Here is a 20,161-nt window from a genome sequence, read left to right on the forward strand (position 1 = left end):
TGTAGGTTGTGTCCCAAGAACCAGATCCTGACAGGCTGAACCTGTTGAATAATCTCTAAATGATCATAATAGCCTAAAGTTGCTGCTTTATCACTGGTTTATCACTGGTTTATCGCTGGTTTATCACTGCGTATCGCGTGTCTTTTCGGTCATGGTGCAATAAGTTGAACAAAAAGGGGAAAGTAGCAGTATGAACCCCTCAAGTAGGTACATTTATCAACCTCACTTGTCCCATGTTTACCATGAGCTGACCTCCCAGATGTGGCACATTATAGGTGCAAAATGTTTGTTTCCTTTAGTTTTTTCACTTTGTTAAACCATATCAAAACAAAAGTTGTAATTGTAGAGGTTAAACACAACCTGTGGCTGCAGAACAACCCCAAATCATTACCTCTCTGCTGCCACCCAGGACAGTATGCGTCAGATGTTTGCAATGAAATGCTGTGGCAAACACAGCACTGGACATTGAGGCCAAATGACTCCACTTTTCTTAAATCTGTGCATAAGGCATTGCTCCAGAAGTCATATGGTTCTGCAAAGGTTCTTTGTAGACAGAAGAAGCATACTCCTGTCAACCCTTCAACTTCAACCTTCAACCCTGGCAACTGTTTTGAAAGCTTCATCAAATACTTAATCTTTCCACTTTATCAACAGCTGATTATTAACAGAACTCTGCTGCAAATTAGCCTGTAAAACCATGTAGGAGCAAAGGAACTAAATATTATCCATATGTTTATAAGGGGGTGCAAACGTTTGCAGATGACTGTATATAACACTGAATTAGTGGTTAATAAACAGTCCAGTCACTGACATACTGTACCAGTTACACTGCATCCACGTGAAAGTGAGGTGGTCTTAAAGGAGCATGAGGCAGGATGGAGGCAGGATTTATGAAAAGAATTTGTATACGTATTAAGTTTTCTAGTAATAATGTCAGATGAAGCGTTCCAAACCAAAAACAATGAGCCCTCTAGTGTATCTCTCCGTTGCCTTGAACAGGCTGTGTGCTGCAAAATGTGCTGTAATTCCGGGCCGGAGTTTCCCGCGCTGTCCTGCGGATGTGACGTCAAATGACGCTGCATGCCCGTTCTCCCCGTTCTCCCGTGCCGGCTTCACTGTTGGCTGCAGTACCCCCGACGGCCGTCGTGGTGAAGGGTGGCGCTAGAGAGTCTCATTTCTTAAAAGGAGCCTCATGCTCCTTTAAGTGCAAAATCAAGGTCATGAAGGACAGTCAAGAACTGGTGACATGAAGCTTTTTGTGTGTGTGTTTTCATAAAATGAAATTTAAATGCATGAATTTGCTGTGTGTCATTAGGGAGCGCTTCGCCGTGGTAGCTGGGTTAGCCTCTCGAGAATCATTATCATTGGAATAAACAACAACTAAGCTTCAACGTCCTTTATGCCCTTGTCCCTGTGTTTCTGTGTTTAATGTATGCGTGCACTCAGATTCCTATCATGTTCACGCTTACAAATGTATGCATTTGTCTCAATTAGGTTATTTCAATATCTTAAATAAGCTCATTGTGATGTGAGAGTTTATCTTCTCCTTGTGTTTTTCTGTGCTTATTAAAGGTACCTAATCCCTTCGTTGGATCGCTCCCATGCTGGCTTCTACCGCTGCATTGTGAGGAATCGAGTGGGAGCCCTTCTGCAAAGGCGCACAGAAGTACAAGTGGCCTGTAAGTAGACGCACAGGATGTGGGTGAAACACAGATGAATGGAAGCAATGGATGAATAGACAGATATAGAGTAATAGAGGGTGTGTTCTTAATTGCATGCAGAGTGCAAAATGTGCCCACACTCTCTTTGGTTGCCTTTGTATCAAGGACTGACTGGGGAGGGACAGATGCTGGCAGGGTGAAAGATCTACCTACATCTCATTCAACGTGTTATCAACCCAGACAGCTGTTCCACTCGGCATTCTCATTAGATTGATATCGTTGCCATGGTTCTTTTTAACTTAGCTTCATTTCAATATGACCGCCGCTTATTTCGCCCTCTCTCCCTCTCTCCCTTTTGTCAACAACATCTGTCGTTCCTTGGTGAAAATAGCTCTCCCGTACACCGTGTTTCTGTCAATTTTCCCCGCTGGTTTCAGGCTGCTCCCTCATCTTGTTAACGAGCTGTTAGAGGTGCGTTTGCAGTGGTGTCTGGAGAGTTGGAGCTTCAAATTCAACCTTTCCCTCATGTACGCAACTGTCCTGTGCCCATTATCCTGCCTGGTTATGCCGGTTCGTTGGCGTCCCCTTGTTCCTAGCGACATTTGAGTGGATGAGATGCTCCTCTGTACCTGACAATGCAATCAACCAAGCATGAGAGAGAAACAATTGGGAGGGATCAGGGATAGGCCTAAGAGTCCCACTGTTTCACTTGTTTTGTATGGGACAGACATGACATTAATGTGGCTGTTCTTTATTGGCTCTTTTTGTTGATTCGAGTTTCTTGTCTGGACACCACTGCTTTCTATTTATTCCTTGGCTTTTATCCCAGCACTATTCAGTTCCTTCCTTTTCCCACTTTTTATAATTCTCTTCTTATCACGCACTCATAGAAAGAGAATTTAGGACACCTTTAGAATAGACGGATGAGACAGACAACGGAGGTAGTGAGAGAAAAAAGCTAGAGAGAGATGGCAGATCTTTTTGGAGGCTGTGCCATTGAGGCAGCACAATTAGGATTGCAGAGACACACCTCTGAGAAAGGGAAACATGCCGAGGCATTAGAGATTAGGTAAGAAGGGGAGGAGGACATCGCATCACCGAAGCTGCAGATCAAAGTCAGCGGATTTGCACACTTCCCAGATTTCCATTTAAGCTAAGCACCACAACTGCACCGCAAAGCCAGATTACCTTTTTATTCTCTTTGAAAGAGAGCGGGAGAGAGAAAAATAAGATTGCAATTGATGCATAACCAGTCGAACATCCCTAGTTAAAAGTCCCACACCCTGATCCCTGCATGTTTTAAAGCATATCATTTCTAAATTTGTTGGAACTTAACTGGCTGTTTGATGTGATGATTCATGCATTTTAGCTGAGTCTTGTTTTTGTATTGAAGAAGCAAACATGCAGTCTTTTTCCTGCTTCTCACTGAGCGCTGTCTCACTTAAAACCCTAGTCGGTGCTTTCTCTTGTTGACAGCGTTGGAGCAGTAGAAGGAAAAGCTTTTATTTTGCTGTTATATGTTAACAGATTGCATTCTGCGTGAAATCAATGCACAGCTGAGGCTGACACAACACCAGTAGTTAGGAATGATTGAGTACATTTCCATCAACTCCTTACTTACTCATTTATCAGAATTTGCAAAAAATCAGTAAAGGAGGAGTGTGAATAAAGTCAGTGTCCACTTCATAAGTTACATCTTGCTGGTACCCTTTTGCCATTAGTACTGGCTTAATTCTTTGTGGGGAAAATTCAGCTTGGTGCTGGAAACACTCATGGACATGGTCAGCAATGATACTCAGGCAGGCTGAGATGTTTAAAGGACAATCCTTTTCCTGACTGTCAAATTTATTTTAGGTTGTGCAGATTAGTTAAGCAATACATTGAAAATTTGAACGACCAGTAATACCAAGAGCTCCTATAGATTTTCATTTTTCCTTTTTTTCCCCCTCAAAACAACTTTCTGCATACACAAGTGTTCATCACATACGCAGGCCACAAAACTCTGAGTGCAAATCAAGCCAACCCAAGCATCTATCCGTGCATGGGGTAGGGCCAGCCCTGCCTGCCTTAGAGACGAGTCAGATAGAACAAGAAACATCCTCCAATGGTTTTTGTCCCCAGGATGTGGCTAGCAGTAATGTGTCTGATTGGTTTGGAGGACGACCAATAACAGCAGCATGAACACGAGGCAGGAGGAGGGTCGGCCAAACAGAGTACTCCCTCCAGGACACAGAAAATAAAGGCTTTAGTCCATGGTCCAAGTAAAACCACCTACTGTTGGGCTTGATCAATGTGAATACGGAAAAAAAGCTTGTATTGTGGGACCTGTTTGAACTGAAATGTGGTTTTTGTTGGACAGTGTATGAACCTGTATGAATTATACCTTCACTTTCCTGTCCTTAGCTATAAGTATAGTCCATCTGCTTCAAGGTTTACAGGCCATGAATGGAGAGATGATTGTTTTCCTGCTCAGTTGTAACAAGTGACTATTTAACTTTGGCATTCTATCATCTTGAGTCAGTTGGTCATTTTCCCTCTGAGCTCCGGCCTCAACAAAGCATCTTTCAGCCAGAGAACTGACTCTCACTGGATAGTTTTTTCTTGTCCTGTAAACCTGAAAAATGGTGGTGTGGGAAAATTCCAGTAGAAATAGTCCGAGCAGCCCAACATGGCACCAACATCCACACATAAACCACCTACTTCAAATGAATTCTGATGCTCAGTATGAACTCCAACGGCTCATCTGGACCGTGTTTACATGCTTAAATGTTGAATGGATTGATTTAGGACTGCTAAGCAATCTGCTTACAACGGTGCACCTAATAAAGTGGGCCGTGATTATATTAACTCAGTATTCCTTTGTCAGCTTTCAAGATAACAACAAAAAGTCAAAAGGATGGACCAAATTCTCCATGATATTAAATGTATAAGGACATGATAAAGTAACATTATAACCAGCCCTCTATGCGGTTGAGTTATAACACATTTAGACGGTGATTAAAGCTGAATATCCTTGATGCTTTTGTGAGAGAAAATAAAAAATATGAATATGAAACGAACTGAGCATTGCTTCGCTGTCCTTTTGATACTCATAATATCTTGGTTCCTTCAAGCCTCTCTTGATCTAAAGTCAAAACCATGGCAACAACACAGCTTTGTCCATTGAAACAGCTCAATGTCACGTTTCAGAATATAAAGCAGATGGCAAGAACTGTGTTGTCACTGAGAGTCAAAGAAGGAAGAAAGAGAAATGTGTTCCTGTGACTGGACAGCGTTCATGTTTTACCCCATTACCCATCCCTTTGTGTGTGTTTTATTTGTTTTCTCTTTAGTTATGGGAAGTTTTGAAGAGGGTGAACGTTCTCAGTCCGTCTCTCAGGGAGAAGGTGCTGTTATTCCGGCGCCACGCATCCGCAGCTTCCCCCAACCACAGGTCACCTGGTTCAGAGATGGACGTAAGATACCGCCCACCAATCGCATGTAAGTTTTTCCCTCAAGGCTCTTTTATGTATTTAGTTTTGTGTTTGTACTGTGAATATCTTTCCTTCCTTCCTCCTGGGGTTGGTTGAGTACTTGAGCTTCAGAGTGACTATTTCTACCTGCTGTCTGTCACTTTTCTTGCTCCATTTTCCAAAGGGCATCTTGAATTTGTTTTCCAGAACAAAATCTAAGAGCAAAGGCATTTTAGCAGCCGCTCCCCTGATACTCATTTCTATTTAAAGAGGAAAACCTGAACCAAATACTTTATATCAGATTCTTTTGATAGTTGCTGTCTCTTTTTTCTCATTTACCTCCTTTGTCTCTCTTCATTATGGCCCAAAGCCTGCAGGCTGTGGTTTGTGAGGTCAGCGATCAGTGTTGGTATTCACACAGCACAATAAGTGCACAATAAAGTTAAGAAGCAATACATGCGCAAATGGGATTGTTTTTTTGCTGTTTTATCCTGTTTACCCCAAACAACAGGGTGTGAAGTGGAAGTTGGATTGGTTAAAGTTGTGTTTTTCTCTTTGATTTGCTCTTTGGCCTTTGAAAAGAACATAAGCCAAAGTCAATATTTCAGTCTTCATCCTGCATTCTTCCATTTTATAGTCATTTCAAATGAGCGTGACTGTACTATAGAGGTAAACACTGCTTTTGTTATGTGCCAGACCAAGACCTAAAAAGAGACAACAACAAAAAAAAACCAACACACTCATATTCTTCAGATGTTCCATGTGTCACAACAAAAACAGTCAACATTTAAAGGGAGAGAAGAAAAAAATCCCTTTCAGCCTCGACTTTTGCCATGGATGGATGGATGATGGATGGATGGATGGATGGATGGATGGATGGATGGATGGATGGATGGATGGATGGATGGTTGGACGGACAGATGGACGGATGGATGGATGGATGGATGGATTGATGGATGGATGGAGGATGGATGATGGACTTACGGATTGGATGGATGGATGGATGGATGGATGGATGGATGGATGGATGGATGGATGGATGGATGGATGGATGAATGGATGGATGGACAGACGGACGGACGGACGGATAATTGCATTTCCCCCCACACTTTGCTGCCTCTGTGTGAATACTTGTGTACCTGCTGGAGTAAGTGCTTAGAAAGTCCCTGATCCTCATCTCATCACATCTGCATTTCCTCTCAGTGGGAGGTGACCTTGTCCTCAGTGAGAGTGAATCTTCCTTATCAGCTCCTCTTCATCAGTCATCGCATCCTGGCCTAGAATCACAATGAGACAAGTGGCCAGACTTTCTCCGGGGAGGAGGTTAGCCGCGGGTCGACCGCTCGCTCGGGCGTGCTCTGTTTGGTTGTGGAAAGTCTGATTATTTTTCAAAAACTGGAATAGGCGGGAGTTTGGTGTTCATATTGAAAAATGTGCGAGGTGATGATGTTATTATTTATGGGTCTATGAAAGAAGGGTTACATGCTTTCATTTGATCTAAAAGAAACATTATTTTCATTATAGCGTGCATCGCGCCTGCACCTCGTGTTCTGTTTCAATTCCTGTCCAGTGTGGTGTCACAGGAAGTGCTCAAAGGTAGCTGGCATCTCACCTGCAACAGCTAACAGAAGTCACAGAGCTCTCACACTGGAGAATCCGTGTGTAGAGCTATCCTAACTGATGTAGAGCTATCCTAACAGATACTCAGGTAGAGGGCCAAAGAGGATCCAATTTTCACCATCAAAAGCAGCTCAAGCCTTAGATATTTCAGAGCGATTGCCGGAACGATTGCCGGAGCGATTCCCAGAGCGATTGTGATAGCTTGCCGCAGAACATCTGATCAGGAGTTGAGTCAGGCTCCTTGGATACCTCACAGTGAGGCCTCTCATTGCACCAGTGGCACCAAGGGAGCGAGTTTTAACAGAAAAGCTGCCGTGACTGTTTGGTCATGTGACCTGTAGGTGCAAAAAAGGTTGTCATTGAAGTTTTGAAAAATATTTCCTTTTTTGAATCAGCAGAAAAGCATGATTAAAGAGTAATGGAAAAAGTTTAAAGATTTGTGTTTGTTCTTTTTTCAGTCTACCACAAATCATCGTCACTTTAGCAATTAGTCGATTTTTGCAGCCATAGTTTTATGGTTTGTTTTATAGTTTGACCAACAGAATCTTCGGTACATAACACCACTTTAAACAAAAAAAAAACAAAAACCTAAAGCATCCCTTTAAGGCTTTTATTCCAAATGATTAGTTCATTCTTTGCTGTCCGTTCGTACTTTAGTTTATATTCACAACAGTTTGAGACAGAAGACCCCTATGATTAGGGAGTGATAACAGCATCAAATAATATTTTTCCAAAACTGCAATGGAAGCAATTTTTTTTTCACGTAGGTCACTATTCTGTACTAAGTTGCTCCTTTGCTCGAGAGCATTACAAAGATAAGTTGTTACCTCACAACTAATCAAAAGTTGCAATATTGATCCTAAAGTTTTCATCTACTGTTCAGTGCACCACACCGACCATGGACCGGGGAAAGTAACGTTGTCTGACGAGATCAGAAAGAAAATGATTGATGAGCATGTGAAAGGTAAAGCTTGTTTGGTTTCTTCTGTTATCGGACACACGGTTTCTCAATGACACACCTGAAAAATGCCTGGTGCTTCATTGCAAGTGTGTGTGGTGACAGAATAAATCAGACAAGCTAAAATGATTTGTTTACTGCATGAGCTGTTGCAATTTCTTTCTTTTTTTGCACTTTAAATGGCTATTGAAAGGAGTATTTGAGTTATTTATTTCTTAGTTATTTATTTCATACAAATAACTTTTGGTATTTTTTTGTTTATGACCAAAAAAGGAATGTTTTCTTGGACACGAGAATAACTAGTGCCTTTAAATATGTTTAAAAGTATGAAAACATTAAGGTTTTCAGTTATAATTGCATAAATTGTCTATATTTCATTACCTTATATCCTTCGGGTTACATTTGCACAAAATGCTAAAAACCGAAAAACACAGAAAATGGAAAAAATTTAAACGGAATGTGGGGAAAAAATAAAAGTGATTTCATCCGTCTCTGTTTCCTCCCTGGATCTGTTTGGTAATTCTGACCCACGATGTTTCTGAAAGCAGTTCTATCAGCATTCTGGGAGCTGATTGGTCCTTACAGCATCATTAGCTGCCAATACTTGCTGTTGAATCTCAATATAATACTAGTATTCATATGTTGCAGAACTACAGAGAAAAAAAACAATTTTAATAACACTAACCCAAATCGATATCGGAATCGAATCGGATCAAATCGTGATAATCGATTCTGAATCTTAAGAATCGGAATCAAATCGATTCTTGACATTTGAATGGATCCCCAGCCCTAGTTGCAAAGTTAATTTGAAAGTTCAGGGTCCATGGGGATGCAGCTAATCTCCCTGGATGTGACCTCAAGAGTACAATTGATGACAATACTGTCAGGGTCGTACCAATGGAAGAGCCCAGAACAACCTTGAAAGAGGTCCGAGTTGCACTCCAAGGTCAATGTACATCCGTGTCAGATCACACCATCCATCACTGTTTGAGCCAAAGTGGACGACCCAGGAGGACTCCTCTGCTGAAAGCAAATGACAAAAAAAATCGAGGCTGGAATTCGTCAAAAGGTATATTGACAAGCCCCAAACCCTCTGGCAGAACGTCTTCTGTACAGATGAGACAAAACTGGAGCTCCCGGGAAAGTCACATCAGCTCTTAACATTCAAAGAAGAGAAGCCTGTAGCTACTGTAAGACATGATGAAGGTTTCTTTCATGCTCAGCGGCTGCTGCCCAGCGTCTGGTAAAGGGTGTCTTCAATCTGTTCAGGGTACAAGGACTATCAATGCTTTCTGGAGAGAAATGTCATTGCAGGTCAAGGTTCCTCCAACAGAATAGTGACCAAAAAATGGCCAAAAATGACTAAGAACAAACCGCTAGACGTTTCTGAGTGTTCTTCTATGAACCCTGATCTAAATCCTACAGTGGAAAGAGTTAAACATGCAGTCTGGACAAGACACCCTTCAAACCTGAGACAGCCGGAGCAGTTTGATTTGTTTCATGAGGAGTGGACCAGAAGTCTCTGAGTTACAAAAAATAAATTTTTAACTGATTCTGCTGAACCACAATTCATAACCAATGTTTGATTTTAAATAGCCAGTTTGCATTAACCTAATTTTTTATAATTGCTGCCATCATGTTATGTCATTGTCTATTAGGGGTGTAACAACAAAATGCCACAAAATTTTGCGATACAAAAACGTCACGATACGTGTCGTGGAGGTGACAAACTGTATCTGATATTGGATTATTAATATTAATCTATTGTGTTGACTAGTAACGCGCATCCGACCGCGCCTCGACCCACGGACCAAAATCTTCCTCCTCAGAAGAAACTAGAACCGTTTTGGTCCCGATCACGGGACTCTTGCAGGGTTTTGAGCTCTGAACTTTTACTTATGTAAGGCTGGTGTAGAGTTAAGCCTTACCTTATTAAATTAAACCTTTTTGGGGTGGTGAGTAGGATAAACACGGGGACAACTTCTGCTGATGTAAAATTGTATGTATTTATTTACTTTTATTTATTTATTTGTTTGTGGCAAAATATTTGTACTTGTATAAAACTGAAGATGCATAATGCAAACCTGACATTTACTTTTAGTTCAGTTAGTGGAAAATGGTTGGCCTGGCTTTCTCTTTAAAACTTAAACAGTTATAAAGCATTACAAACTGTAACAATAGGACAAACACACATCATTGTTTTGTATTTTGTGTCTTTCAAATAAAAGACAATTTTTTCCAGTCATATGTTCCTCATTCAAGGTTGTTAAAAAAATACTGCTATAATATCGTATCGTTATCGTGACCTCAATATCGTGTATCGTACCGTATCTTGAGATTAGTGTATCGTTACACCCCTATTGTCTATCGTGGGTTTTACCAGCAAATGTGTCCACGTGTGTGTGTCCTGACTTTCAGTGTTTTATCAATAGTTTTCTTGTTCATTTGTGCTTCTTTTATCAATGAGTCCCCTGGGTATATTTTGAGACGTCCAGCATGTAAACCTTTCATGTGTCGGGTCAACTACGCCGTAATGCCTTGCCTGTCAGCATTCACAGTTTGTGCCTCGTTTAGCGTCTGTCTTTTCCTCATACTTCCTGATTCCGCCTGAGTTTCCTCGGATTCATTTTTGTAATTTTCCATTAGCTTAAGATAATCCTGTTATTTTATTTTTTTTGGGATGGGGGCTGGGGGGTTGTCCCTCAGCTGAGTTTACAACACACACTGCGTGTTCTGAGCTGCTCTCCATCCTCGCTTCTCTACCCCAGAGCTCTGAGAATGCTAATAACACGCACACCGCCAAGGTCACAGTGTGCAAATGAGCACTGTAGATAACGGGCAGCCTTTTTTATTGAAAATCATTTAATTGAATTTGATTCATGCCAGTAGCATTTACTCCATATAGGCATCAAAGTTTCTCTGTTGCAAGAGACCGAGGGACTTGCTCAAGAAACCTGCAGCAGATTCCACCGTTACCTTGACGGCAGCTCGCTCCAAAGTTTAATGCTTTCAAGGGTTAGCTCCAGTTGTGCAATCACGCCAAATATAATGATAGAAACATCATAATTCTGGCTGCAACATTTACTGTCAGTGAGCCAGTTATTGCTCTTCTCAGTTACAGTGGGGATTGGAAAAAGTTGCAATGGACTGCAACTGTGGTGAATTTCTCTTTCCTATATTCCAACTAGTTTTTTTTTTCGATATCCCTCCTCAGGTGTTATAACTTTAATTTACAGCCTCTTCAGGGGTCCATCCCGCTGCTTGTCTCCGTGCTCTTCTTAATCACACCTCAGCAATAGAGGTGAGGAGGGAAGCAGCCGGATCCAAAATTTCCTTGATGTTGTAATCACCTAAAACCATTTGAAGAACAACTACGTTTCAGACTTATATCGTAGGTTGGTGTAACTACTTTTTTGATACACTCTGTGTCTGCGCTGCATGTATGTATTGAGTTGTTTTTTTCCTTATTCGCACAACAGGAGAGGATTCGTATGCCTCAAGGGTGATATCTTTTTCTTTTGAAGGAACAAGGTGCACAATGCTTGGAAATAACTCGGATGACACCTGGTGATTATAAGAACTCTTTCGAGGTCCAGTGTGACTCCTGTTCTGTTCATCTAATACATACAGTGCAGTCATGTGAAACCCTCTTCCTGGTTTTATGTGCGAGGACAAAATAATAACATCCGTAAAATATGCTTTATGCAACACACAACACTGACATGTTACACTGTCATCATTTGCTTCACAAGAACAAAGCAGGTGCAGAAGCAGTGTGTCTAAAAACTCACCTGTGCACCTCACCATTCAGCAGCTGGTGGAGCCATTTGAGTCAGAAATAACTTGAAGTAATGATCATTGTTTGAGTTTTGTCCCACCCTTCTTCTTACAACATTGCATCCGTACGGTTTTTTGAGGAGAGGTTTTGAAGACCAATGGCAGGAGATCCATCCTGGCTGGGTATGACTCTGCCCAGCCCTGATTAATTAAAAAATGATGAGTTGCAGCGTACAAATGTGGGCGAAATGCTCCAGGCAGGGAGAAATCCCCCGAGGGCATCCTGCCGCGCTGAGCGTCCATCCCTCGCTTTTTGAGTCCAGTCCCCTGGGCAGCCTGCGCCTGCATCGCCCATCTGACTCTTTATGCTCTTAACTCTGAACAGTTTCAGTCTTTAAGGATGTGGAGATCTGCTATAGTTGCTAAGAATGGTGTTAAGCTAATGTTTCACCTGCACTTAACATGCCGTACGAGCAGTACTGGAGTTGTAAAAAGAAATCAGGGGGATGGTGGATTTGATCATATGGGGACAGATCATTTGTGCTGATTACAAATAATATAATATATTACAAATAATAGCAGTGACCAAAACAGCTGCAGAAATACTGCAGGAATGACATAGCAGCAGTTAAATGCAGCCTTCTGTAAGCTTTAAATATCCACTGGGCTTACATCAAATACATCAAAACACAACAATAAAAAACACTTTTCTGAACTTATCAATATGACTCTGTCCTTCACAGGATAAATAAAATGGATCACTGCAAAAACTCAAAATGTTAACAAGAATATTTGTCTTATTTCTAGTTAAAATGTCTCATTTTAGTAAAAAAAATCTCATTACACTTAAAACAAGACTCATCACTGGAAAAAACAACAATTTTCACCTGTTTCAAGTAGATTTTCACTTAAAATAAGTAGAAAAATCTGCCAGTGGAACATGATTTTTTTGCTTGTAATGAGAAGATAAATCTTGTCCCACTGGCAGATTTTCCTACTTATTTCAAGTGAAAATTGACTTGAAACAGGTGAAAATTGTCAAATAAGTTATTTTTCTGGTGTTATTTTTCTGGTGATGACTCTAAATGTTGAAATAGCAGTAAAACCACATTCATTGATGAAATGACATAAGGGATGGAAAGGAGGGATGGCAGTTTTACAGGGGGGATGATTTGGACCGTTTTTATTTCAGGGGGGGATGATTTGGACCGTTTTTATTTCAGGAGGGGATGATTTGGACCGTTTTTATTTCAGGAGGGGATGATTTGGACCGTTTTTATTTCAGGAGGGGATGATTTGGACCGTTTTTATTTCAGGAGGGGATGCCATCCCCCTCATCCCCCCTCAACTCCAGTACTGGGTACGAGGTATTTTGAAGCACAGAAACTGAAGCGCAGAACTCTTGGATGGTCTGTTAGAATTAACAGCTCGGTAAGCAACACTATCTTTAAATGAAGAATGATGCTTTGTCTGGTCTAAACCCCCCCAAATCTGAATAGGAAGAAGCAGGTATAGATAGTGAATGGATGGATTAAGCAGCTAAGGCGATGACTGCTAGGGGTTTGGTACTCTAATGCGGCCAAATCTCAAAAAAGCATGACGTGAAATCTGTCAATGGAGAAGAAAACCAGCTGTTGTACTTGATTGTATGTTTATTTCTGTTGTAAAGTTGGACACTTAAACATGGGATTCTGTTGACCTCGACTATGAGGAGGCGGCCCCTAAAAGCAAAGATGGAGGTTTCTCCTTGTACCCATCTCTCCTAATATCCCACCACAGCATTTTGAAGAAGCCATTGCTTCTTGTTTGAGCCTAGCATTTCTGGTGTTGATTTGCTGGCGTGTTTGGGGTCATTGTCCTGCGGCTTTATCCACTTTCAGGCAAGTTTACTCTGCCAGACAGATGGCCTCGCATTTGACCCAAAACCGTTTTCTTTTATGAACTCTTTTTCCCACGGCTCTACATCTTATGTGAAGTGATCAGTACAGAAGCCTAAAATTGGCCATGACTGCAGCTGCAAAATCGAGCAAAATGCTGGGAGTTAGGGTTTCATAGTGTTTATCTAAATTTGGTTTCAACTGTCAAATCCAATAATCAAATGCAAATCTTTTAAATATGGTGCCATTTTTTATTTTTTACTGGGTAAGAGAAGACATTTTCTCACATTTTAGAGAGAATGCTCCACGAGTGGGGAAGCATTTTGATGGGGTTGATATTCCTGTCTCGTCACAGCATGATGGTTCTAACATTGATCTTGCATGGTCTCCGTGTGAATTCGTGGGGTTCTTGTCCTTCTCGCCCGGTAACATCTGGGACCGGCTCCATGTTCTCAGAGTGCAGGTTTACTCGTAGTTCCTAGAGTATCTAAATGTAGATTTGGAGGGCGGGCGTTCTGCTATCAGGCACCATTACTTTGGAACCAACTTCCAATCTGGGTTAAGGAGGCTGACTCCACCTCCACCTTTAAAACTAAACTTAAAACCTTTCTGTTTAGTAAAGCCTATAGTTAGTGTTTAGTAAACCTCTAGCTGGTGTTGGTAAATCTCTAGGTAGTGTAAACTCTAGTGTGTCAGAGTCGCTCCTGTAGTTTCTTGTGCTGGCCCCCCCTTCTCCTCCCTTTTCTCTCTTTTGTCCATGTTGCAGCATCCTTTGCCGGACACCGGAACCTGCAGGTGGTCGTGGGTGGCTTGTAGCTTGCATTACGGAGCACAAGTCTTTCCCTGACCCTGCACCCCAACCTGGGACTTGCTGATTGGGCCGGAGCTTCGGGAGCTGTGTGCTGGCCTGCGGTCCCCACCCCTGGTCATCCCGTTGCTGCCCCCCCCCTTCTCCTCCCTTTTCTCTCTTTTGTCCTGCAGGTGGCCGTGGGTGGCTTGTAGCTTGCATTACGGAGCACAAGTCTTTTCCTGACCCTGCACCCCAACCTGGGACTTGCTGATTGGGCCGGAGCTTCGGGAGCTGTGTGCTGGCCTGCGGTCCCCACCCCCGGTCATCCCGTTGCTGCTTCCACCTGCCTGCTGTGCTGTTGCCGTCCCTGACCCACCAGTCTGGCCCTCGGCAGGAGGGTCCCCCCTGATGAGCCTGGTCCTGCTCAAGGTTTCTTCCCTCCTAAAGGGGAGTTTTTCCTTGCCACTGTTTGGCTTAAGGTTTTTCTCCCACTAGGGGAGTTTTTTACCTGCCATTGTTTATGTAATATCTGCTCGGGGGTCATGTTCTGGGTATGGGTCTCTGTAAAGCGTCTAGAGACAACTCTGTTGTATTAGACGCTATATAAATAAAATTGAATTGAATTGAATTGAATGTGGTTTTAATCATGTGGTATGTGACATTACAACTAGTCAATCATCATCTTCCACAATCATAACAGTTTCCAGGTCTCAGATCATCTGCAAGCGGTTTTGTCTTGTTACCTCAACATCTCAGCTACATATTTCTGTAACATCTGAGTTAAAGTGGTGAAAGACCAGTGCAACTATATCATTATCGTCTACATGAACAAATAAATTACACTCTTAAAATAGCTCCAAGCTCCTGATGATATGGCAGGTGAAAGAACACAGCTGCTAAATTATATGATAAATTAGGGAAATAGTTGGGAAACAGAAAACTCTGAATTTGTGCTCAGTAACATATTTGTGCCATCAGGAATTCTGGTTTATGTATCCATCACATTTGTTTTGCTGTCCTCTATTCCTGCATTGCTGCATTCTGTTTTCATGACAACGTTGATGTTTTGTTAATCTTTACAGAACATGTTTGACGCCTAACCTCTGACCCCAGCCTTAAACATGTACATTTTAAAGGGAACATATGACTTTTTTTGGTTTAAATTTGAAAAAATCCACATTTTTACAGTCTCTCCTACAGTTGTATTCTTAGTGGCCAGTTTTAGTGGGTGGAGTTACAGACTCAAGTCAACTCCTCCCCCTTTTTTATGGATTTTGCTTTTTTTTTTATTGGTGGTGGAGCTTTGCAGTACCTTCTCCAGACATGCAGCGTGTGGAGCATGATTGAAATTGGGATTTAGATCAATATGGGGAAGCTGAATAAGTCAACTCTGATCTACGTCTGTGACAGAGGGCTGCGTTGGGGCAACGCAAATCTGGCGTGAGAGGGGGCGGTTTGAACTTTGCTGCGGGCGGCTAAAAAAAACACTGCGGGATCGGGATGTAGTCTAGCGACAAGATGGAAATCAATGACGTGGAAAACAACCTCAAACAAGGTCTTTACAAATAAAAACAAAGACAAAGCAAGGCCAGTCAGATATTTGTAGAAACTGCGTTTAGTGTCTGTGGAGCATCTTGGAAGAGAGACGAGGGATTGGAACCTCAGTCAGTCAGCAGCTTCTCTTCCTCCACAGCAATGTAATGACCAAGTGATTAATTTATTAAATTCATGCGTTACATTTGTTAACTTTGTTTATTTTATGTTATTTATTAGTGTTATTTCCAGACCTCTGCAGACGAACATATTGTTAATAGAATAAGGAAAACTAAGATAGAATTAAATAAAATAATTTATACAAAAACGCAGTTTCTAGTAGTTTACAAAGGCTTCGCCTGGAGAACTTTGAATATGCTAACAGATCAGGGAAATATTTAGCCAATCAATTAAAAGTAAACAAGGAAAAAACAACCATAACATCCATTAAGGACCAATCAGGGAAGATTACGCATGATCCCTGTTTAATAAATTCAGATATTTTTACTGTAAATTATATTCATCACAAATTGGACCATCCGACCAATCGAGGGGGGTTCCCTCTCTCCGGGCCCGTCTCCGGTCCCCCCCGCTGCCTCCGCGGCGGGGCGCCCCTCTGGTCTTGGAGGGCCACTGTCGTGGGGGCGGGTGCACCTGCCCGTGTCGGCGGCCGGGGCGGCTCTGTCTCTCCGGGCAGGCTGGCCCCCTGCCGGGTGGGGGTCGTTGGCCTGGAGGGGGAGGGCCTCCTGGCCACGTGTCGGCACAGGATTGCCTGGGTCCCGGTCCGCCGCCGCGGGATCCCTGGCTGCTTCTTCCCCTGTCGTGGGGGCCCCGCCCGCGGGCCCTCTCGACCACCGCTGGGGGGAGGAGGGGCCTCGCTGGCGGTGGGTTTCCTCCCACCCTCTTCTCCCCTCTGTGTGGTTGCTGGTTGCTTGTCGACCTCTGCTCTCTCGGGTGGCGGGGTTGCGCCCTCTCTCCTCCACTATAGTTACAGTTCAGGTGGAGCTTACAGCTCCACCTGAACTGGTAGCTTAGCCTAGCTGTGATTGGGTCCTGGGGACCTGGGACAGTTGCTGCTCGTGTCTCTGCCTGTTCTCGTCTGTTTGTTTTTTCTCTTGCAGATTTCCAGTGCTCGTTGTGCGATTCCATGTGTTTTTTCGCGTCTTGGACTAGCAGTGGATGTCTGAATTTGCCGATATGTTTGTTGATGAAGCACTCTATCTACAATTCAAGCTTGTCATTGGTGTGAAAAGAAGAAAAATCCTTTCCAACGTCATTTCCACGAGGAATATGTTTAAAACAGTCATGCATCCGCAGATTAGCAACAACACTTAATTAAATACACGTCGCACAAGCTTGTGAACCAGAGCGGGTCTTCATCTGACAGTTATTTATGTATTTGTTTATTTATAGACAAGGAGGCAGCTACTCCTTGAATATGCATGAATAAGGCCTTATGAGGAGCAAAAAACATTATTCCCACTCCTGTTTTCAATTAGATTTACTTTTTAATGTCTTCTAGCGTTACAGATGTGTTTATTTTCCAACCACCCAACCCCCCCCCCCCCCCCCCCCAGATGTGGACTATGTCACTGCTTCCACGTGATGCAACTTAATGAATATTGTATATATTTTTTTTCTTTTTCTTCCAAGCTGCCAGATTCCCTCTGGCAAGGCAGTGTCTCAGTGTGGCACTGTCACTGCTCTCCCTCTGCCATGTGGCCTGTGCAGCTGCTGGTCTTGGCTTATGCAGAGACTCCTGTGCAGTGTCTGACAGCACATCCATAAAGTTGCACACTCACTTAGTTTTATGCTTCACTTTTTTTTTACATACTTTCTTTTGCTCTTCTTTGTCCCTTGTCAGGATTTAGAAATGTAGCCTTGTCGTTTGACTCGGCGCTGATGAGCAGCCCGGTACTTCACCCGCAACAACCACTTCCACCTTCAAGTCTTTGTTGTATTTTGATGAAAAAGCAGGATGTAAGCAGCAACAGAACTTATTTAGAGCCAAATGTCATCATTCTTCCCTTGTTCAATAGGAATGCAAGTGGCAGGCCTTTCAGCTGCTGTGATTTGTGATGTTATTTTGGAGACTTAATGCGGTGTATAATCAGAGCATCCATCAGTAAAAACATTTGCCAGGAATAGTAGGGCTGCTGGCTACAAGTTGAGTTTGTCGCTGGAAGTAGCAGCGGGACTTGTCCTCTAACTTCTTTACCTCTGACAGCAATTCACTCCCCACTTCCTGTTGTTTTTCTCCCAGAAACTTTCTGTTGACACTTTGGCATGGATTTATCTGCATCACACTGGAGCAGCCTTGTAGATGTGTCCATTAAGACGTAACATGGAGGAGCGTGACCTGCAGGAGATGCCGGGTGGTGGGGTTTGTTGGGGTTTGGTGGGGTTTGGTGGGCGGGCATCCCTGACATGCACACGCAAGTCGTTTGAGTAATCTGCTCTAGCTGCAGATCAATGAATGGCGTCTGCCTGCGACGTGCAGATCCATAGCTTGGTACCCTATGGATATTCCATCAGTCAGGAGATGGTGAATAGTTCAGACCTTCTCCTGCGTTTCCCACAATCGCCAAACATCCGTCATGAAACCAACAGTCTGCAGTTCAAAGGATGACATATGCCAGAAAGAAACTCCAAAACTTACGCCTGGATTCTCAAATGAATGACGAATGAAGGCAAACATCAGATACTTTAACTAATGACTTTTTTCAAGGGAATTCATTCATCTTTTCTTTTTCTTCTTAACAATTCTTTGTTTTTGTCATCCCAGAGTCCACAGAGAGTTCTTTGATTATTTATTCTTTAGACAGAGTCTAAAAATATGTGACTGAGAAACATGCAACTTTGCATCAGTTGGGTCTTTAAATCCACATCTGACACTCAGAAAAACTCTGACACGTTGATCAAGACGCGTAAAGGCTGATCGTGATTTGTCTTCCTGAAAGTGTTTTTCAGCCCAAATCTGTTATTTTGCCTCATTTTCCAAAACCAAAAAAGGTACAGTAGTTTTCCGAAACTAATACTACTAGTAGCTACTTACCATGACAAAATATGGAAACATTCAAATTCATTTCCCTTTGGGGATTCAAATGTTTTTTTTAACTGAATACATTTCCAGTATGCACCTGACCAGCTTCCTTTGTGTTTTCAATCCCATTATGCATTGCACAACTAAAGAAATCACAATAACTCCAAGCAACTACCGGTAGTTCACTTTTACACCCAAAAAAGCAAAAGATAAAGTTATTTTTCTCTCTGGAAACTGGCCACAATCTTGAAGTTTACAGCAGGCCCACGTCAGAGAAAGTTGGTATTTGATGGGATACATAAGATTTAATCCTTTTGATTATCATTTTGCTGCATACAAGATCATTATATGTAATGCTTTTTCACAGCAACTTTCCCCATTTGTTGAGGTACATCCATTTTTTGCACTTCATGTCTGCAACATTGTTGATACAGGGCCATTTTTAATGCTAGGAGTTAGATTTCGTATCTATGATTATCAGTTAACTGTTGCTGAGATAGCCCAAAGGGCAAGAGGGTACTTTGGTTAACCTTTGTCAAATACTACGACCATACACAACTTTTAACTTAGGCCACTTGAAATGTTAATGGTGTTTAGAGATGAGGTCAACATCTCTGTCCTCTGAGGCATCTGAGATGTATCATGGCCCGCTGTGTCCTCTGGACCAACGATGAAAACATGCAGCTAGACCTCAATCAGCAACAGGTTCAAACAACAGGGACCAACAGCCGGTGATGGTGTAAAGTTTCATCAGTCAATCAGTTACATCAGTTACGGTTCTCATTTACACTTTTGAGATGCTGCATTCATGACGAAAAGTATGTCAATTGAGAGCAAAATATGCAGCTTTTAGACTACATGTTTTACTGGGATGTCCATCCATTTATCAATAAGATAATGGAAAACCACATCCTGTCTCTCAAAGGCATGGCTGAAGACGAAGATAGATAGATACTGGAGAGGCTCAGCTTTTATTTCTATATCTGAGGGCTCACAAACTAATGCATCCGTCATTAGTTTGGGGGGTACCTGTCAAAGCAGCATCCACCTGCTCACAAGACTGGAAGTTTCACTATATTGGCCCTGTGTGGTCTGAAACTTAGCCCCGTCACAGCAGTTCTTCACCTAACTTCACATCACGCTGCATCCACTCTGATTCAGAGAAGAGTATTGTGAAGCTGCGTGGCAGTATGAAGCGTCCCATTATTATTATTATTATTATTATTATTATATACTGTAATTATACTCACACACATACTTATACATGCATACATACACATAGTTGAATATTTCTATATATTTGTACACACATGCCCATATAAATATTTATACACTATATTGTATCTGCTATATATATATATATATATATATATATATATATATATATATATATATATACAGTGCCTTGCGAAAGTATTTGCCCCCCTTGAACTTTGTGACCTTTTGCCAC

The 20,161-nt window shown here is 42.2% G+C and overlaps 1 protein-coding gene across 1 annotated transcript in view; it reads left to right on the forward strand.

Annotated features, from left to right (window-relative positions):
- Positions 1 to 20,161, forward strand: part of sdk2b (sidekick cell adhesion molecule 2b) — a 457,224-nt gene that overhangs the window by 316,928 nt on the left and 120,135 nt on the right. The window contains exons 3-4 of the mRNA XM_061707744.1: positions 1,573 to 1,679; positions 4,994 to 5,141. Of these exons, the coding sequence (XP_061563728.1) occupies positions 1,573 to 1,679; positions 4,994 to 5,141 (255 nt within the window). The remainder of the gene's footprint in view (positions 1 to 1,572; positions 1,680 to 4,993; positions 5,142 to 20,161) is intronic.

This window comes from Cololabis saira, chromosome 19, assembly GCF_033807715.1.
Source record: "Cololabis saira isolate AMF1-May2022 chromosome 19, fColSai1.1, whole genome shotgun sequence".
In the NCBI taxonomy this organism is placed as follows: Eukaryota; Metazoa; Chordata; class Actinopteri; order Beloniformes; family Belonidae; genus Cololabis; species Cololabis saira.